This window comes from Ceratotherium simum, chromosome 3, assembly GCF_057802395.1.
Source record: "Ceratotherium simum simum isolate JZ-2026a chromosome 3, ASM5780239v1, whole genome shotgun sequence".
In the NCBI taxonomy this organism is placed as follows: domain Eukaryota; kingdom Metazoa; phylum Chordata; class Mammalia; order Perissodactyla; family Rhinocerotidae; genus Ceratotherium; species Ceratotherium simum.
Genome location: NC_141902.1, coordinates 59,351,316 through 59,365,773, shown reverse-complemented (window position 1 = coordinate 59,365,773; position 14,458 = coordinate 59,351,316). Strand labels below are relative to the sequence as shown.

Here is a 14,458-nt window from a genome sequence, read left to right as displayed (position 1 = left end):
TACCCAGAAGTGGGATAGCTGTATCATAAGGTATTTCTATTTTTAATTTTTTGAGGTATCTCCATACTGTTTTTCATTTAGGAGTTCTGATGTCTATTCTGCCAGAAATGTTGACAGAAGTGTGTTTTGATTTTTTGGTAAAGTAACATTACTCCGATGCATGTTTTATTAAACTCTGCTTCCTGGTTTTCCCACTTGTTTGGAAAAGATAGTTAGCCATTTTTTCACCTCAGTTTTTCTATCTGTAAAATGTAGATAATGATGTTTCTTACCAAAAGATGTTAGAAACACTTTGGAGGGAAGATGCTGTGTAAATACTAACTGTGGTCACCTCTGAGAATCTTTGCAAAACTACTTCTGAATGAAATAGGTCTACTGGTGTCATTTTATATAACATTCTTCCTTTGTAACCTTGAGTCAAAATTGTTACAGTTATTTTCCTTCTCACATTGTTAAAAAAAATCGTCTTTGCTATTTATTGCCTGTATTATTGTGATGGGTTTGACCTTGGTGTACTGAAAATAATCGGGCATTTTGTGCCACTTTAAAAGGGTCATCTGTTTTGCTTTGTAGCTTCAGAGCACTGATTCCTTGGATTGCCTTGAACGTCTCATAGATTTAAACAATGGTGAAGGGCAGATTTTTACTATTGATGGCCCTCTGTGCTTGAAAAATGTACAGTCTATGTTTGGGTAAGTATATACTTAGAGCTTTTTTGCCTTCTTACAATCTATTATTAGTAGATTGTATCCAGAAATATCATTTGGTATCCAGCAATAATATCTATTTTACTATTTCTAATTGTGTCATTTCATTTTCCTTAAGTTGCACATTTTTCAGATAAAATAATTGGTAGTATTGATTTTTTTAAAAGTTCATTCCCTTTTAAATTAAGCATGGCTATATCTATAATGCCTATAGATATTGACTTCCTTACAATGACTCAGCAAGTTCAAAGATTAACTTGCTTTTGGGCTTTTCAGAATTGAAATTTCCTCACCAAAAATGTCAGATTTTGTTCTCTTTCACAAAGGTCGGCTCTTAGTTTTGGAGTCAGCTTGATGGGAAAACAAACTTTGTATCTTGAAAAAATACTTTTATATGTATCATATTATTCTTCCTATAACAATTAATCATCATATTCTAGAAAACTGATAGATCTGGCATATACGCCTTTCCATGCTGTTCTCAAGTGTGGCCACCTAACCGCTGATGTGCAAGTCTTCCCCAGGCCAGAACCTTTTGTTGTAGATGAGGAAATCGATCCTATCCCTAAAGTCATTAACACAGGTAAGTTTTTTAACTTCCTTCTTAGTTCTTCTGTTATCCTCTATTATTTCTTGAAATAGATTCTCTGCCCCTTTGTCTCGCTCTTCTCCTTCCGGGACACCTATAACACGGATGTTAGTGCACTTGATGTTGTCCCAGAGGTCCCTTAGACTGTCCTCACTCGTTTTAATTCTTTTCTCTTTTACCTGTTCAGCTTGGGTAATTTCTTCTAGTCTTTCGTCTAGCTCGCAGATCCGTTCTTCTGTATCCTCTACTCTGCTTTTGAGTCCCTCTAGTGAATTTTTCATTTCCGGTATTGTATTCTTCATTTCTGATTGGTTCTTTTTTATATCTTCCATTTCTTTGTTGACATTCTCACTGAGTTCATCTATTCTTCTCCCCAGATCAGTGAACAACCTTAACACTCTTTGTTTGAACTCTCTGTTGGGTAGGTTGCACATTTCTGTTTCACTTAGTTCCTTTTCTGGGGTTTTGTCCTGTTCCCTTACTTGGAATGTATTCCTTTGCCTCCTCATTTTGCCTCTTTCCCTGTGCTTGTGTCTACGTATTAGGAAGGTCAGCTACGTGTCCTGCTCTTGGATAGGTGACCTTATAGAAGTGATGCCTTAAGAGGTCTGCAGTGTGCTTCCCTCAGTTCTCAATGTTCTAGGGGTGACCCCTATGTGGGCTATGTGTGTCCTTCTGTTGTGGCCTGTTTGCTCTCCCTGTAGGCGCCCAGCAAGGCTGAGTTATGCTCCTGGCTGGCTGTTGTAATGCTTAGCTGCTTGTAGTTGTTGTGGGCCCTTCAGTCTCTTTATCAGGTGTGGGGAGCCCCAGCACAGTTGGCTGCAAGTTCTAATACCACATTTGTGTTGCAGTATTTCTTTTAAGTGAGTAGGCCCCCAGCATGGCAGGTTGTTAGGCTCAGGGGCTTACAATTTCTATAAGCCTCCAGCCTTTAGGTCTCTTGTCAGCTCTCTGAGGATTGCAGCTGGGTGGGGCTGGCCTCAGGCACGGGAGCACCCAATTGTTTCAGGCTTTGGAAGGTGGGGCCAGCCCCCTATGTGGCTCTTTGAGAAGCACAAGTCTTCTGCAGCTGACAAGCCCTGCCGCCCACAGGTCCACACACACAGTCAACACAGTCCTGCCCCGTGTGCGTGCCCCGACCTCCTGAAGTGGACCCAGTCTCTGCATGGCGGGAGCCCCACACACTTCACCACCGCCCCACACTCTCCACCCACTCCTTGTGCACGCCCTGCCCCACTGAAGTGGGCTCAGTTGCCAGGCTGCAGAGAATCCAGTCACCAATCTGTGCAGGCCCACAAGTTGCCTGAGGGCCTGTTGTTGGGTGGGGCCGGTCTCTAGGGTGGGCTGCCTGCCCTGGCTGAGCTGGATTAAATCGGTGCTCTAGTGGGTGGGGCAGACCCTGGGCTAGCATGCCCCTGGGAGAACTCCAATGGCGTCTGTGTCAGCATGCCCACACCAGGCCACAACAATGGCCGCCGCCAATGTCCCAGTCCCTGGAGAGGTCTCACCTCTCACCGAGATGTACTCAGGGCCTATCAGGTGAGTCTCTTTTCACCAAAGCACTGTGCACCTTTCTTTCTGGTGATTTTAGGTTGCTTTCTGAAATGGGTGAGTTTGCACGTGGGCCCTTTAAGAGCAGGTTTTAATTTCTTTGTGAACCAGCTTTTCTGGGGGTACTCCCCACTGTTTTAGTAGCAGGCAAAGTCAGATATTATGCCACTCGTCTCGATTGTGCTGGGTCCACAAAATGTACACAGTGGGGTCGCTCCCCGGCTCAGGGCCCCGCTCCTCCAGGGAGGGCTGTGTACCTGTGGGCTGCTCCCGGGTGGCCGTGAGGCACTGCGGCCTGTGAAGGTGGGTTTTTTCTCTCCAGAAAGGAGTTTCTGCCTCTTCCACCTCAATTAGGATTGTCCTTTGTTGTAGGAGTTCCTCTTATCCAGTTTTCAGTTCTGTCTCAGGGGTAATTTTTCCATGAGTAGTTGTAAATTGCCTGTGTCCGTGGGAGGAGGTGAGTTCAGTCTGCCTACGCCGCCATCTTGACTTCCGGTCTCTTCTGTTATCCTTACTTTCTTCTAACTTCTGACTTTTATTCTCTATCCAGGAGGGTTGAAAAGAAATGTAAATTCTGATACTAGGGTGCTCTTGTCATCAGTGTACATTTTGGATGGAAGGGTGTATTGCATTAAGAGGTGGCAGGTTAGTAATCTTTCATGATGAGGTCATGAGTTAATCTCCAATCCTAGATAATTATAACCACAAATTACTAGAGTTGGAAATCATGGCCAGATTCACTAGCATTGAAATCCTTGAGGTAATTCTTAATAGAGATACTAGGATTGATTAGCATCATAATTAAGGTCTTATATGAAGCGCTGGCTTCTAGACTTGACTCTTCTTGTGTGATCCTGGACAAGTCACTTCCTCTAGTCTTTACTGGCTAGGTGAGTGAGTGGAATCAACCAGATGGTCTCTAAGGTCTCAGCTCTAATATACTGTACCGCTCTAGCCCTACTGCTTGTATTATGACTGAAAGAAAGTGATGTGCTATGGCTTTTACCTGGTTGGTGTTGCTGGTACTGTGCTTAGCTGAGATTGGCAAAGTAAAGAGTCAGAAGTAACAAGGAGTAGTGGAGAAAAGAGTTATCTCTCCTTGGTGGGTGGACTCCTTGAGTGGTGAGTACGTGTTAAACTGTCACTGTTTCAGTCACCGTTGCAGCCTCAGTAACTAGCATAATGTCTGATGCTTAGTAGATGTTCTCTAGCTCATTGTTGAATCAACAAATGATTAAAATTAAGTGCACAGTAAATGTTAATTTCATTTTTGGGTTTGCAGATTGTAAGGAGTTTTAGAGTGAAGGGCTGTGCACAGGCTTTTTAATTTTTGTGCCTTTCGCTCCTGCTGTCTGAAGTAGGGCATCTGTCTCTTTCACTGTGACTAGACAGCAGTGTAGTAAGCTGTGCCAAATGTTGTGTTGCCTTCAAACCAGTTAGATTCCACTTCCCTCCCATCCTTTTCTGATGAGTAACTTTGAATAGGTCTTTTCTTTCCCATATAAACTTTTCGTCTAAGATCTTTGTTAAAGTTTATATTTAAACCATTTTAAAATGTAGGCCTTTAAAGTGTATAACTGCTTATGATGATTCATTTGCTACTCAGCTGAAGAGGTACTGACAGCAAATCTCCAGAGAAGCAGATTTCCTGATGTATTGAAAGTACAATATACTGACCAAGATCCTGATTTTTAAAAATTATTTTGAGAATGTGTGTTTATGCCTAGAAGAAAGACTGAAAAGCAATTCAATAAATTTTTTGTGTGTGCGTGAGGAAGATCAGCCCTGAGCTAACATCCATGCCAAGCCTCCTCTTTTTGCTGAGAAGACTGGCCCTGAGCTAACAGCTATTGCCAATCCTCCTCCTTTTTTTCCCCAAAGCTCCAGTAGATAGTTGTATATTATAGTTGCACATCCTTCTAGTTGCTGTTATGTGGGACACTGCCTCAGCATGGCCTGACAAGTGGTGCGTCGGTGCGCTCCTGGGATCCTAAGCTGGGCCGCCAGTAGCGGAGCACGCGCACTTAACCGCTAAGCCACGGGGCGGGCCCCTCAATAAAATATTAATAGAGGTTTTCTTTGATGATAAATAATGAGTGACTTTATTTTTCTTCTTTACAATTTTTCGTGTTTTCCAAGTTTTTATACTATTTATATAATCAGAAAAAACTTTAAAAAAGTACTTTAGGTTACAACTTTTATTTTTTATTTTTTTTAGGTTTTCAACAAATGCTTTTGGTCTTTAATACCATAAAAGATTGTCATATTTAGACTGCTACCTTGGTTTTGTAGAGAAGGTATTTCTTTATCAGGGAAACATTTTTATAAGATTTATTTATTTATTTTTTCCCCCCAAAGCCCCAGTAGATAGTTGTGTGTCATAGCTGCACATCCTTCCAGTTGTTGCACGTGGGACGCGGCCTCAGCATGGCTGGTGAAGTGGCGCGTCGGTACATGCCCGGGATCCGAACCCAGGCCGCCAGCAGCGGAGCGCGCGCACCCAACCGCCAAGCCACAGGGCCGGCCCTGGGGAAACGTTTTCAATGCAATGGTGTTACCCTCCAAGGACCGCTACTTGCAGTTGTTGTGGAAGGGTCTGACTACGACGCCCCTTGGTGACCTGAGCATCCCTGAATATACAGAGGGTTTTGACTTTTAAGCTTTCCTGCCTTAGCTGGTGACCTAGCCTCATAAAAATAAAGTCTAACTGATTTGTCATATAACTTAAATTCGTTAAATAAAAGACAATTATCTTTATTTCCTGAGCTACTTAAAATGTGAATTATTAGAGTTGTCCCGAGAAACTTCTAATAACCTTCCTAGTCATCATATTTGAATTTCCCACCTAAACATTGTATTTATGAAACCTAGTACATAGAAAAGAATGTACTTTCCCAGCACGAATTAATTCTATGTTGATTCCTTCCTTTTAGATTTGGAAATAGTGGGATTTATTGATATAGCTGATATTTCAAGTCCCCCAGTTCTCTCCAGACATCTGGTCCTACCTATAGCACTTAACAAAGGTGAGTTCTCTTCCTGTTCATATGAAGCATCTTATTATCTAAAGGTATTCTTGAGTGTTAGATAGTAGGATAGCCCATTTTTCAGAATTTGGGGAAAAAGAATAGTGATTGGATTGAATTTTTTAAACATGGAATGTTGCCTAATATACTAGAAAACTAATTTTGCTACCTTACGCCATGGAAAGCATTTTGACACCTTTATTGTATGTTGCTTTGTTAATTTACAGTAGAAGTCCTCTTTAGAGATGAGAATGCTTAGTCTCTTATCCAGGGCTCCGTGTCTTCTGGTAGGAGAATGCTGAGGAAGCCGAAATAGTTCTTAGAGGTTTGCCTGATGAATGTGGAAGTCAAATACAGCTTCCCAAGGGGAGGGACCACATCTGTTCTTTGCCAGTGCCTAGCACATAGTAGATACTCAGTAAATACTGTTGAATGAATGGATGAATCCAGGCCCTTGAGGCCTCATCATTGTGGAATATACCTCTCCAGGAACTGTAAAGTCACATCTCCCAAATTCAGCATCTCTCTAGAAATGTTAGTCTCTAGCGCTTTAAACTTCTCTTTTCTCTGTTCTAAGCTGACCATCCAGCTTATATTCACTTGCTTTCTCCGAGAAGTATATGTAGTCAATCAAGTTTCCACTCACTGAGTTATGATCACATTCCATTTATGCCCAGTTATCTCAATTGGAGTGTTGAGTATTCTATAATCCTCAATCACACATTCACAGATATGTTGATCTTGATATGTTGCCACAGATGCTTATTGTGATCATTGTGTTTATAATTTACCTTATTGTTCTTGATATTGATATTGATAACAACCAAGTTTCCCTTATTTCTAAGATCCTGGGAGAATTCTGTATGCCCATATAAATTTCCAAGAAAGAAAGTGGGCAAAATGAAAAGTTTGTAGCGGGGAAGGGTGGAAAGGAAAGTATGGGAAGGCAGAGTGGGGCCTTGTTGTAAGGGCTGTTGAATGTCAAGCTAAACTGGGCAAGTTTTTCCTATTGAATTAGAAAGTCTTTGAGTGAGATTGAGTAGACAGATAGTTCCAGAAGGAAGTTAATTGTAGGAAGATTCATCTGTCAACAGAGTGTATAAGAGAACCTGGAGTTGGAGAGTCAGGTCAAGAAGCTTTTGGAGTAATCACTGTTCACTTTTGGAGTAATCACTGTTCACCTTTGAGGGCTCCCATGCATGTGCTGCCTGAAGATTGTCAGTTGAGAACACTTTTGACATCTCTGAATCTGTGGTTCTGTTTAGGTGGTGCCTGAAACCCCCAGAGAGCATCTAGCTGAGTGTCCTAGTAGAAAGTGTAGAAAGCTGATTATTTTGTGTAGCAGCTTTACTGAAATGTAATTCACATACATACACTTCACCCATTTAAAGTGTACTACTCACTAGTTTTTAGTATATTTACAGAGTTGCACCACCATCACCGCAGTCAATTTTAGAATCCAAATTTTAGAATTTTTACTATCGCCAAAAGAAACCCTTTAGCTATCAACTGCTAACCCCCCATCTTCCTCAGCCCCAGGTAACCACTAATGTCCTTTCTGTCGCTATAAATTTGCCTATTCTGGATATTTTATATAAATGGAATTCATATAACATGTGAAAACTGATTTTTATGTAAATGTTGGAAAACCAAAATATGAGTTTTTATTACTTGTTATAATATTCCTTTATAACTCTGTATACTTTCCTTCCAAGGCTAGAAATAGCCGAGAGTATAATTGGGGTTTGAGGTTTTTGTAGCGAATCTCAGTGGGACCTGTTTTCTTTTCACAGAAGGAGATGAGGTGGGTACAGGCATAACTGATGACAATGAAGATGAAAATTCAGCCAATCAGATTGCAGGCAAAATACCCAACTTCTGTGTCCTGCTCCATGGCAGTCTAAAAGTGGAAGGAATGGTGGCGATAGTTCAATTAGGGTAAGAAACTTTGTTTACCTTTGGTTGAGTGAAAGGGAGAATCAATTTATAGACTGAAGTATTTCCCAGACTTTTCTGAAAGAAATAGAAAGGTCCTCATCACCTTTTTCCTCTCCTTGCCTTACCCTTCTCACTTCCCATCACCTTTTTTTTTAAATTTTTTTATGAGGAAGATCAGCCCTGAGCTAACATCCATGCCAATCCTCCTCTTTTTTTTTTGCTAAGGAAGACCGGCTCTGAGCTAACATCTATTGCCAATCCACCTCTTTTTTTTTCCCCAAAGCCCCAGCAGATAGTTGTATGTCATAGTTGCACATCCTTCTAGTTGCTGTATGTGGGACGCCGCCGCAGCATGGCTGGAGAAGCGGTGCGTTGGTGTGCGCCTGGGATCCGAACCCGGGCTGCCAGTAGCGGAGCGCATGCACTTAACCACTAAGCCGCAGGGCCAGCCCCCCCATCACCTTCTAAACTGCTCTTTAAATCATCCCCTAGAATAAGTACACAATGAGCTTTTTCATTATATTGCTTTTTATTATATCCTGTCTCAATTTTCCTCTTTTCTATCCTATCTAAGAAACCTGGGTTCAGCTGTGCTACTAACTATGCTAACATAGCTATGCTGTGGGATCTTATGCCATATTCACAGACTCCTCAGCTATAAAATGAGGGAGTAGAGCTAAGTGCAAAAAGATGCTGATAATATTGAACATTTTACCATATGCTGGGCACTCCTCTAGGCACTTTACATATATTAACTCATTTAATCCTTCACAACAACGCTATACAGGAGATGTCAATATTATCCTCATTCTACAGATGAGGAAACTGAGGCTTAGAGAGGTCAAGAAACTTGCTCAAGTTCACTCAGCTAGTAAATGAAAGAGACAGGATTCTTACCCATGCATTCTGACTCCAGAGCCCATGCTCATAACCACTCTGTATTCCTTCACTATGAGGAAGGCCCTAGTAGCTTTCACATTCACTGCAGTCTCGAAATTTGCAAAACTCTCTGCTTCCCTTTTTATAATACCTATTGTTAGGAAAGAAGAGGTGACTGATCATCACCTGGGGTTACTAGTATAGAAGATCAAGAGGTTAAGAGTACTCAGAGGAAGCATGGCTCCACTTCTGCTTGAATTAAAATTAGCTGGTCTGAAAAGAAGAATGCCATTCTTATTAGGTATTAGTTTGCTATATTTCTTGGTACCCAAGCTATTTGTACTGGCTCTGATTATGAGAATCCCCTGGAACCCTTTCAGAAGTGGAGACAGAGCTAGGTGATGGCTTAGTGCCCTGTGTTAGAAGGGCTTCCCTGTGTTGGTGCTGCTGTGAATGACTCAGGGAGGCAGCTGAAAAGACCTATAGGTGGCAGCCCTTACTCCTCACCACCCCGGCAGCTACTTGCTGCTCTTGTGATTGTTTTTGGTCTCTTTTAAGACTGCTTTTGATTTCCATATCTATATAATTTTTCCTGAATAATAATACTTGTCCCAGAGGAATGGTAATATTAGAAGGCAGCAGTATGCATTTTCAGGTTTAGGGTTTGGCTTTAGTAAAAGTGATGCACCTAATTTCAAAGCTGAAGCCCATGTCTCTCAAGAGAAAAAAAACAGGCTAGACTTATTTAAGTTGACTGTCCCAGGCTTAATGTCCTTCTGATCTTCCATCTTCTCTCCGTCTAGTCCTGAATGGCATGGAATGCTCTACTCGCAAGCTGACAGCAAGAAGAAATCAAACCTCATGATGTCTCTCTTTGAGCCTGGCCCAGAACCTCTCCCATGGCTAGGGAAAATGGCACAGTTGGGTCCTATTTCAGGTATCACCCAGATCAGATTTTACTTATTGCCTTTGTTTTCTCTTTGCTGTTCTGAATGGCTCTGACTGTGCAGTCAGAGAGCTGTGTGGTCTCCCTTATGGGTATGCTGTGGTCGCTGATGCAGGATATGTACATGGAGAACCCCAAGAGAGTTTGATATTTGAACTTTTAACTTTACAGCTCAGGGGAAACCAACATTTGGGTTGCTTTAAGTGAATATAAATGCTCTAACTGCTTAGAGTGAAAAGCTACTCTCCATAAACTTTTTTTCCTTAGTGTACTATTTGCAACCCAGGTAACACCCAGTCAGTCCTGGATAATTTAATCCCCTTCCTTCTTGAAAGTGTTTCCCTTAGCTTTCCTAACACTGCGTTCTCCTGGCACTTACCTTCTTTGGCAACTTTTCTTTTTCTTGTCTTGTCTTTTTTTCCTTTTGCCTCATGATTCCCAAGATGTTGTTTTTGCCTTCTTCTCTTGGGTTATTATTCTCTCATGGTTATTTCATCAGCCTTTGTAGCTGCAGAATTCCCCAAATCTATAATTTTTATCCTGCTTGATCTCTCCCTGGAACTTGCATATTGTATTTCCATTTCCCAGTTAGACCTCTCCACCTGGATATTCTGCCACAGTCATGCTCAGCATGTTTGTTACCGAAATCATTGTCTCTCACCCCTTCCCCCTTAAACTGTTCCTTCTTCTGATTGTCCTACTCCTTCTGATTGAGGCCTTTGTACTCCTAGGTACTCAGGCTCCAACTATAGAGTCATCCTTGACTCATCTGGGCCCATTTCAAGTTCAGGAACATCTACTAAGCAGCCTATTCTGTCCCAGGTCTAGGGGATAAAAGAGTTAACAGGAGTTGCTCAAAGCCTAGTGGAAAGTGGAATAATAAACACAGACTGGCACAAGATCAGAGGGGATGATCAGCTTGCCTAGAGGACTCAGGAGACTCCTCACAGACAAGGGACACCTTGGCTGAGTTCTGAAGAAAAAGAGGAATTTGCTGAGCCACTGAAGGAAGAAGGGGCATCCTGGACAAATGGAACACCTACAGAAAAGAAAGGAGCTCGAGCATGAAATGTGAGGGTGGGGGTGGGAGGGCCAGACAGTAGGTTAGAGGTGGCAGTGGCTAGAGCAGGGCAGACCTCATCTGATATGTGAAGAGCTGAAACTTTATTCTGCAGATACTGGGAAGCCACTGAAGGGGAGTACTATGATTAGATCCTTCTGGCTATAATGAGAACAATGGAAATACCAGTTAGGAGACTTTGTATTCTAGGTACTGGTGCCCCCTGGGGTTGTACAGTATGGCTGAAATCCAAGTGAGGATAATACATTTGCATTTAGAAAGATAACTCTGTGGAGTGTGGATTTGAAAAGGTAAGGGCATCCTGCCATTAGAAGTCTACTGTGGCAGTCCTGGAGATGTGAAGATGAGAGCCAGAACACGGGCAGTGTCTGGGGATAGAGAGGGTGAGATCTATGCAAAAGATATTTAGGAGATAGAATTCACAGTGTTTAGGTATGAGAATAAAAGAAAGAGAAGAGTTGAGAATGATGCCAGGTTTCTGACCTGGGCTGCAGGGTGAAAGGTGTTACTATTAATTGAAACAGAGAACAGAGGAGGGAGAGTAGATTTGAGGAGAATATCTTTTGTACGTGTTGAGTTTTATGCCTATGAGTTTTAGGTGGACGTGGCTAGAGACAATTCCTGTGAGAGTCTGGAGTTCGAGAGAGAGGGCATAGTTGGAAATACAATTTTGTAGTTATAAGCATATCACTGACAGTTAAAATGGTGAGAATGAGGGAGATTGCTTAGGGCAGTAGTTCACAAAGTTGAGTTTTTGTGTACAAAAATAAACCTGGAGAACTTATTTAAAAATTCTGTTTCCTGGTGGGGCGGCCTGGTGGCACGGCCTGGTGGCACGAGTGGTTAAGTGCGCGCACTCTGCTGCAGTGGCCCGGGGTTCACTGGTGCGGATCCCGGGCGTGCACCGACGCATTGCTTGGCAAGCCATGCTGTGGCAGCGTCCCATATAAAGTAGAGGAAGATGGGCACAGATGTTAGCTCAGGGCCAGTCTTCCTCAGCGAAAAAGAGGAGGATTGGCATTGGATGTTAGCTTAGGGCTGGTCTTCCTCACCGAAAAAAAAAAAAAAATTCTGTTTCCTGGGTCCCACCTACAGAGATTCTGATTCAGTAGGTCTGGATTCAGGCCCAGGAACTTACAGTTTTAGTATTACCCAAGTGATTACAATCCAGGTGAGCCATAACCACACTTTAAGAAGCCCTAGCCTCAGGATAGTATATAGATTACGGAAAAAAGAGAGCCAAAGAGCACACCCCTAGAAAGGACCAACTACTAGAGGCAGTGAGAAGGGCGCTAGTAAAGGAAAATGAGAAGGAATAGGTGGATGAAAGAAGAAAAGTAGATGAAAGTGATGTCACAGAAGCCAAGAGAATAAAGAGATTCAAGAAGGAAATACAACGTCTCATACACATGTGCATGCATGTCAGTTAAGGTCTGAAGGATGCCTTTTGCCACTGAAGCCTAAAGAGGATTTTGACTGAACATTGGCCCTAGAGCTAGGCCAAAGATCAGCAGACTTTTCCAATAAAGAGCCAGATAGTAAATATTTTAGACTTTGCAGGACATATGGTCTCTGTCATAACTACTAAACCCTGCCATTGTAGCATAATATGTAAATGAGTGGGAGTGACTGTATTCCAATAAAATTTTATTTATGGACAGCAAAATTTGAATTTTACATAATTTTTATATGTCACAAAATATTATTCTTTTGATTTCTTTCCCCCAACCATTTAAAAATATAGAAACCATTCGTAACTCAAAAACAGGCAGCAAGCCATAGTTTGCCAACTCTTGAGCTAGGATCCAGGGGCTTGGGTTTTAAAACTCACACAGGGGCAGGAGACTTGGCTTTGGTTCCAAACAACACAAAGAACTGAAATCTCTGAGTAAAGCTGGGAATGTGGAAGGTCTGCCCTCTCAGTGAGAGAATGACAAGAAAAATTCTACCCATTGTTTCTACCTGCTTCTCTAGATATAAAGAAATTTAAAAGTCTATGAGAAATTGAAGCTCAAGTCTTGCACATGCAGATTGACACTAGCCATTCTGAAGTGGGGACCTCCATAACCAAATAATGTAAAAACTGGTTCTGAAGCAATGAAACCCATGGGGAATCCTCCAGAAGCTAATATAATGTCTCTGTAGGAATACCTCTACAACCCAGGGCAAAAGGACTTCTGTAGAAAAAAGCAAATCTCCACTGAAGATGAGGTCATGATTTGAAAAAGTTTTTAAATCACGTAAAGATGTTATCTCCTTGGAAGGAAGGCCAGCAGGTCAATTAGCACCTTGAGGACTTAATCTGAAAGAGACTGTAGAATGAGTATTTTAAATGATTAAAAAGTTTTAGGAAGGAATAGAAACCAAGAGGAAAGTAGAGGACACTGAATCAAGAGTCATTTGATCTTGACAGCTAGGAGATTATTGGTGGCTGTATAAGAGTAGCTTCCGTGGATGGTTAGCCAGGAGAGAGGTTGAGGAATGAATTAGAGATGAGGAAATGAAGATGACAAGTTTGGCCACAAAGAGGAGACAAATAGGGCAGTAATTGGAGGAGAACACAGGGCAGAGGAAGTGGTGTGTTTGTGTGTGTGTGTGTGTGTGTTAGGATGGAGAGATTCCTCACTTCGTTTATTCTCTCTCTGTAGAATTCCTACATTCATTCTGCCTTTTCACTCTCACTGCTCTTACCTTGTTCTGGCTTTCTTTACCTTTCACTTAGATCAGCAGTCAGCTAACTATGGCCTACAGGCCAAACTAGCCCACTGTTTTGTAAATAAAGTTTTATTGTAAAGTTTTATTATACAGTCACACTCATTCATTTATGTATTATCAATGGCTGCTTTCCTGCTTCAGTGGCAGAGTTGAGTAGGTACAGCAGAGACCATATAACCCACAGAGCCTAAAATATTTACTGTCTGGCCCTTTACAGAAAAAGTTTGCTGACCCCTGACCTAGACTATTGTGATGGTTTTCACCACAGATGCCTGTCCATAATCTAAGATAGTAGCAGTCAAATTCCTTTCTGATCTAGCTTCCAACCTAGCAATGCTTGGCTTGTTACATGTATTCTTCATTCAAATTGAACAGCTGTTTACTCTGCCCTGTATCCATGTGTTTTTTCCTTCTTCTGGATCTGTTCTTTTCAATGAGGATGATAAGAGCTAACATTTTATTGAAGTTAACTTTGTGCCAGGCACTGTGCTAGACACAATGAAGTGTATCATCTCATTTAATTCTCACAACAGTCTTATCAGGTTGAGATTGCCATTATGGGAACAAGTAATAATTGGTGATAAAACCTACCTTCGAGGGTTGTTGAGAGAATTGATTGAGGGAGTGTATAAAGTGCCTGACACACAGTAGACACATAATAATGGTAGATCCTGCTGTTTTTATTATTTTTTTTAATCAAAGCAAAGCATGCGAAATAGTACTCTTGTTTATACCTATCCCTCCTACTTCCCTAATTCTGTTCCTAGAGACAACCACTTTGAACTTTTGTTTCCTTTGGTATTTACTTACATTTCTAAATAATATAAGTATATAGCTGTTTCTAGACTTTTTTTTTTCATTTTAAATATCATTTTTTGACTTTTTAAGGATGACTACTTAGCTCTCTTACCACCACCGTACCCACGCACCCACCCATGAAGCACATTTTTCCCTCCCGCTATCCTTCCAGTGTGGTTATAGTGTTCTTTTTGGTTAAATCAGTATTCTGTCCATGTTGGATGATGT

The 14,458-nt window shown here is 41.6% G+C and overlaps 1 protein-coding gene across 2 annotated transcripts in view; it reads left to right on the top strand.

Annotated features, from left to right (window-relative positions):
* INTS14 (integrator complex subunit 14) overlaps positions 1–14,458 on the top strand; it is a 32,901-nt gene that overhangs the window by 10,344 nt on the left and 8,099 nt on the right. For both annotated transcript variants that reach the window (XM_004421710.2, XM_087428541.1), the window contains exons 5-9: positions 574–692; positions 1,148–1,290; positions 5,781–5,873; positions 7,667–7,811; positions 9,494–9,627. In XM_004421710.2, coding sequence (XP_004421767.1) covers positions 574–692; positions 1,148–1,290; positions 5,781–5,873; positions 7,667–7,811; positions 9,494–9,627 — 634 coding nt within the window. The remainder of the gene's footprint in view (positions 1–573; positions 693–1,147; positions 1,291–5,780; positions 5,874–7,666; positions 7,812–9,493; positions 9,628–14,458) is intronic.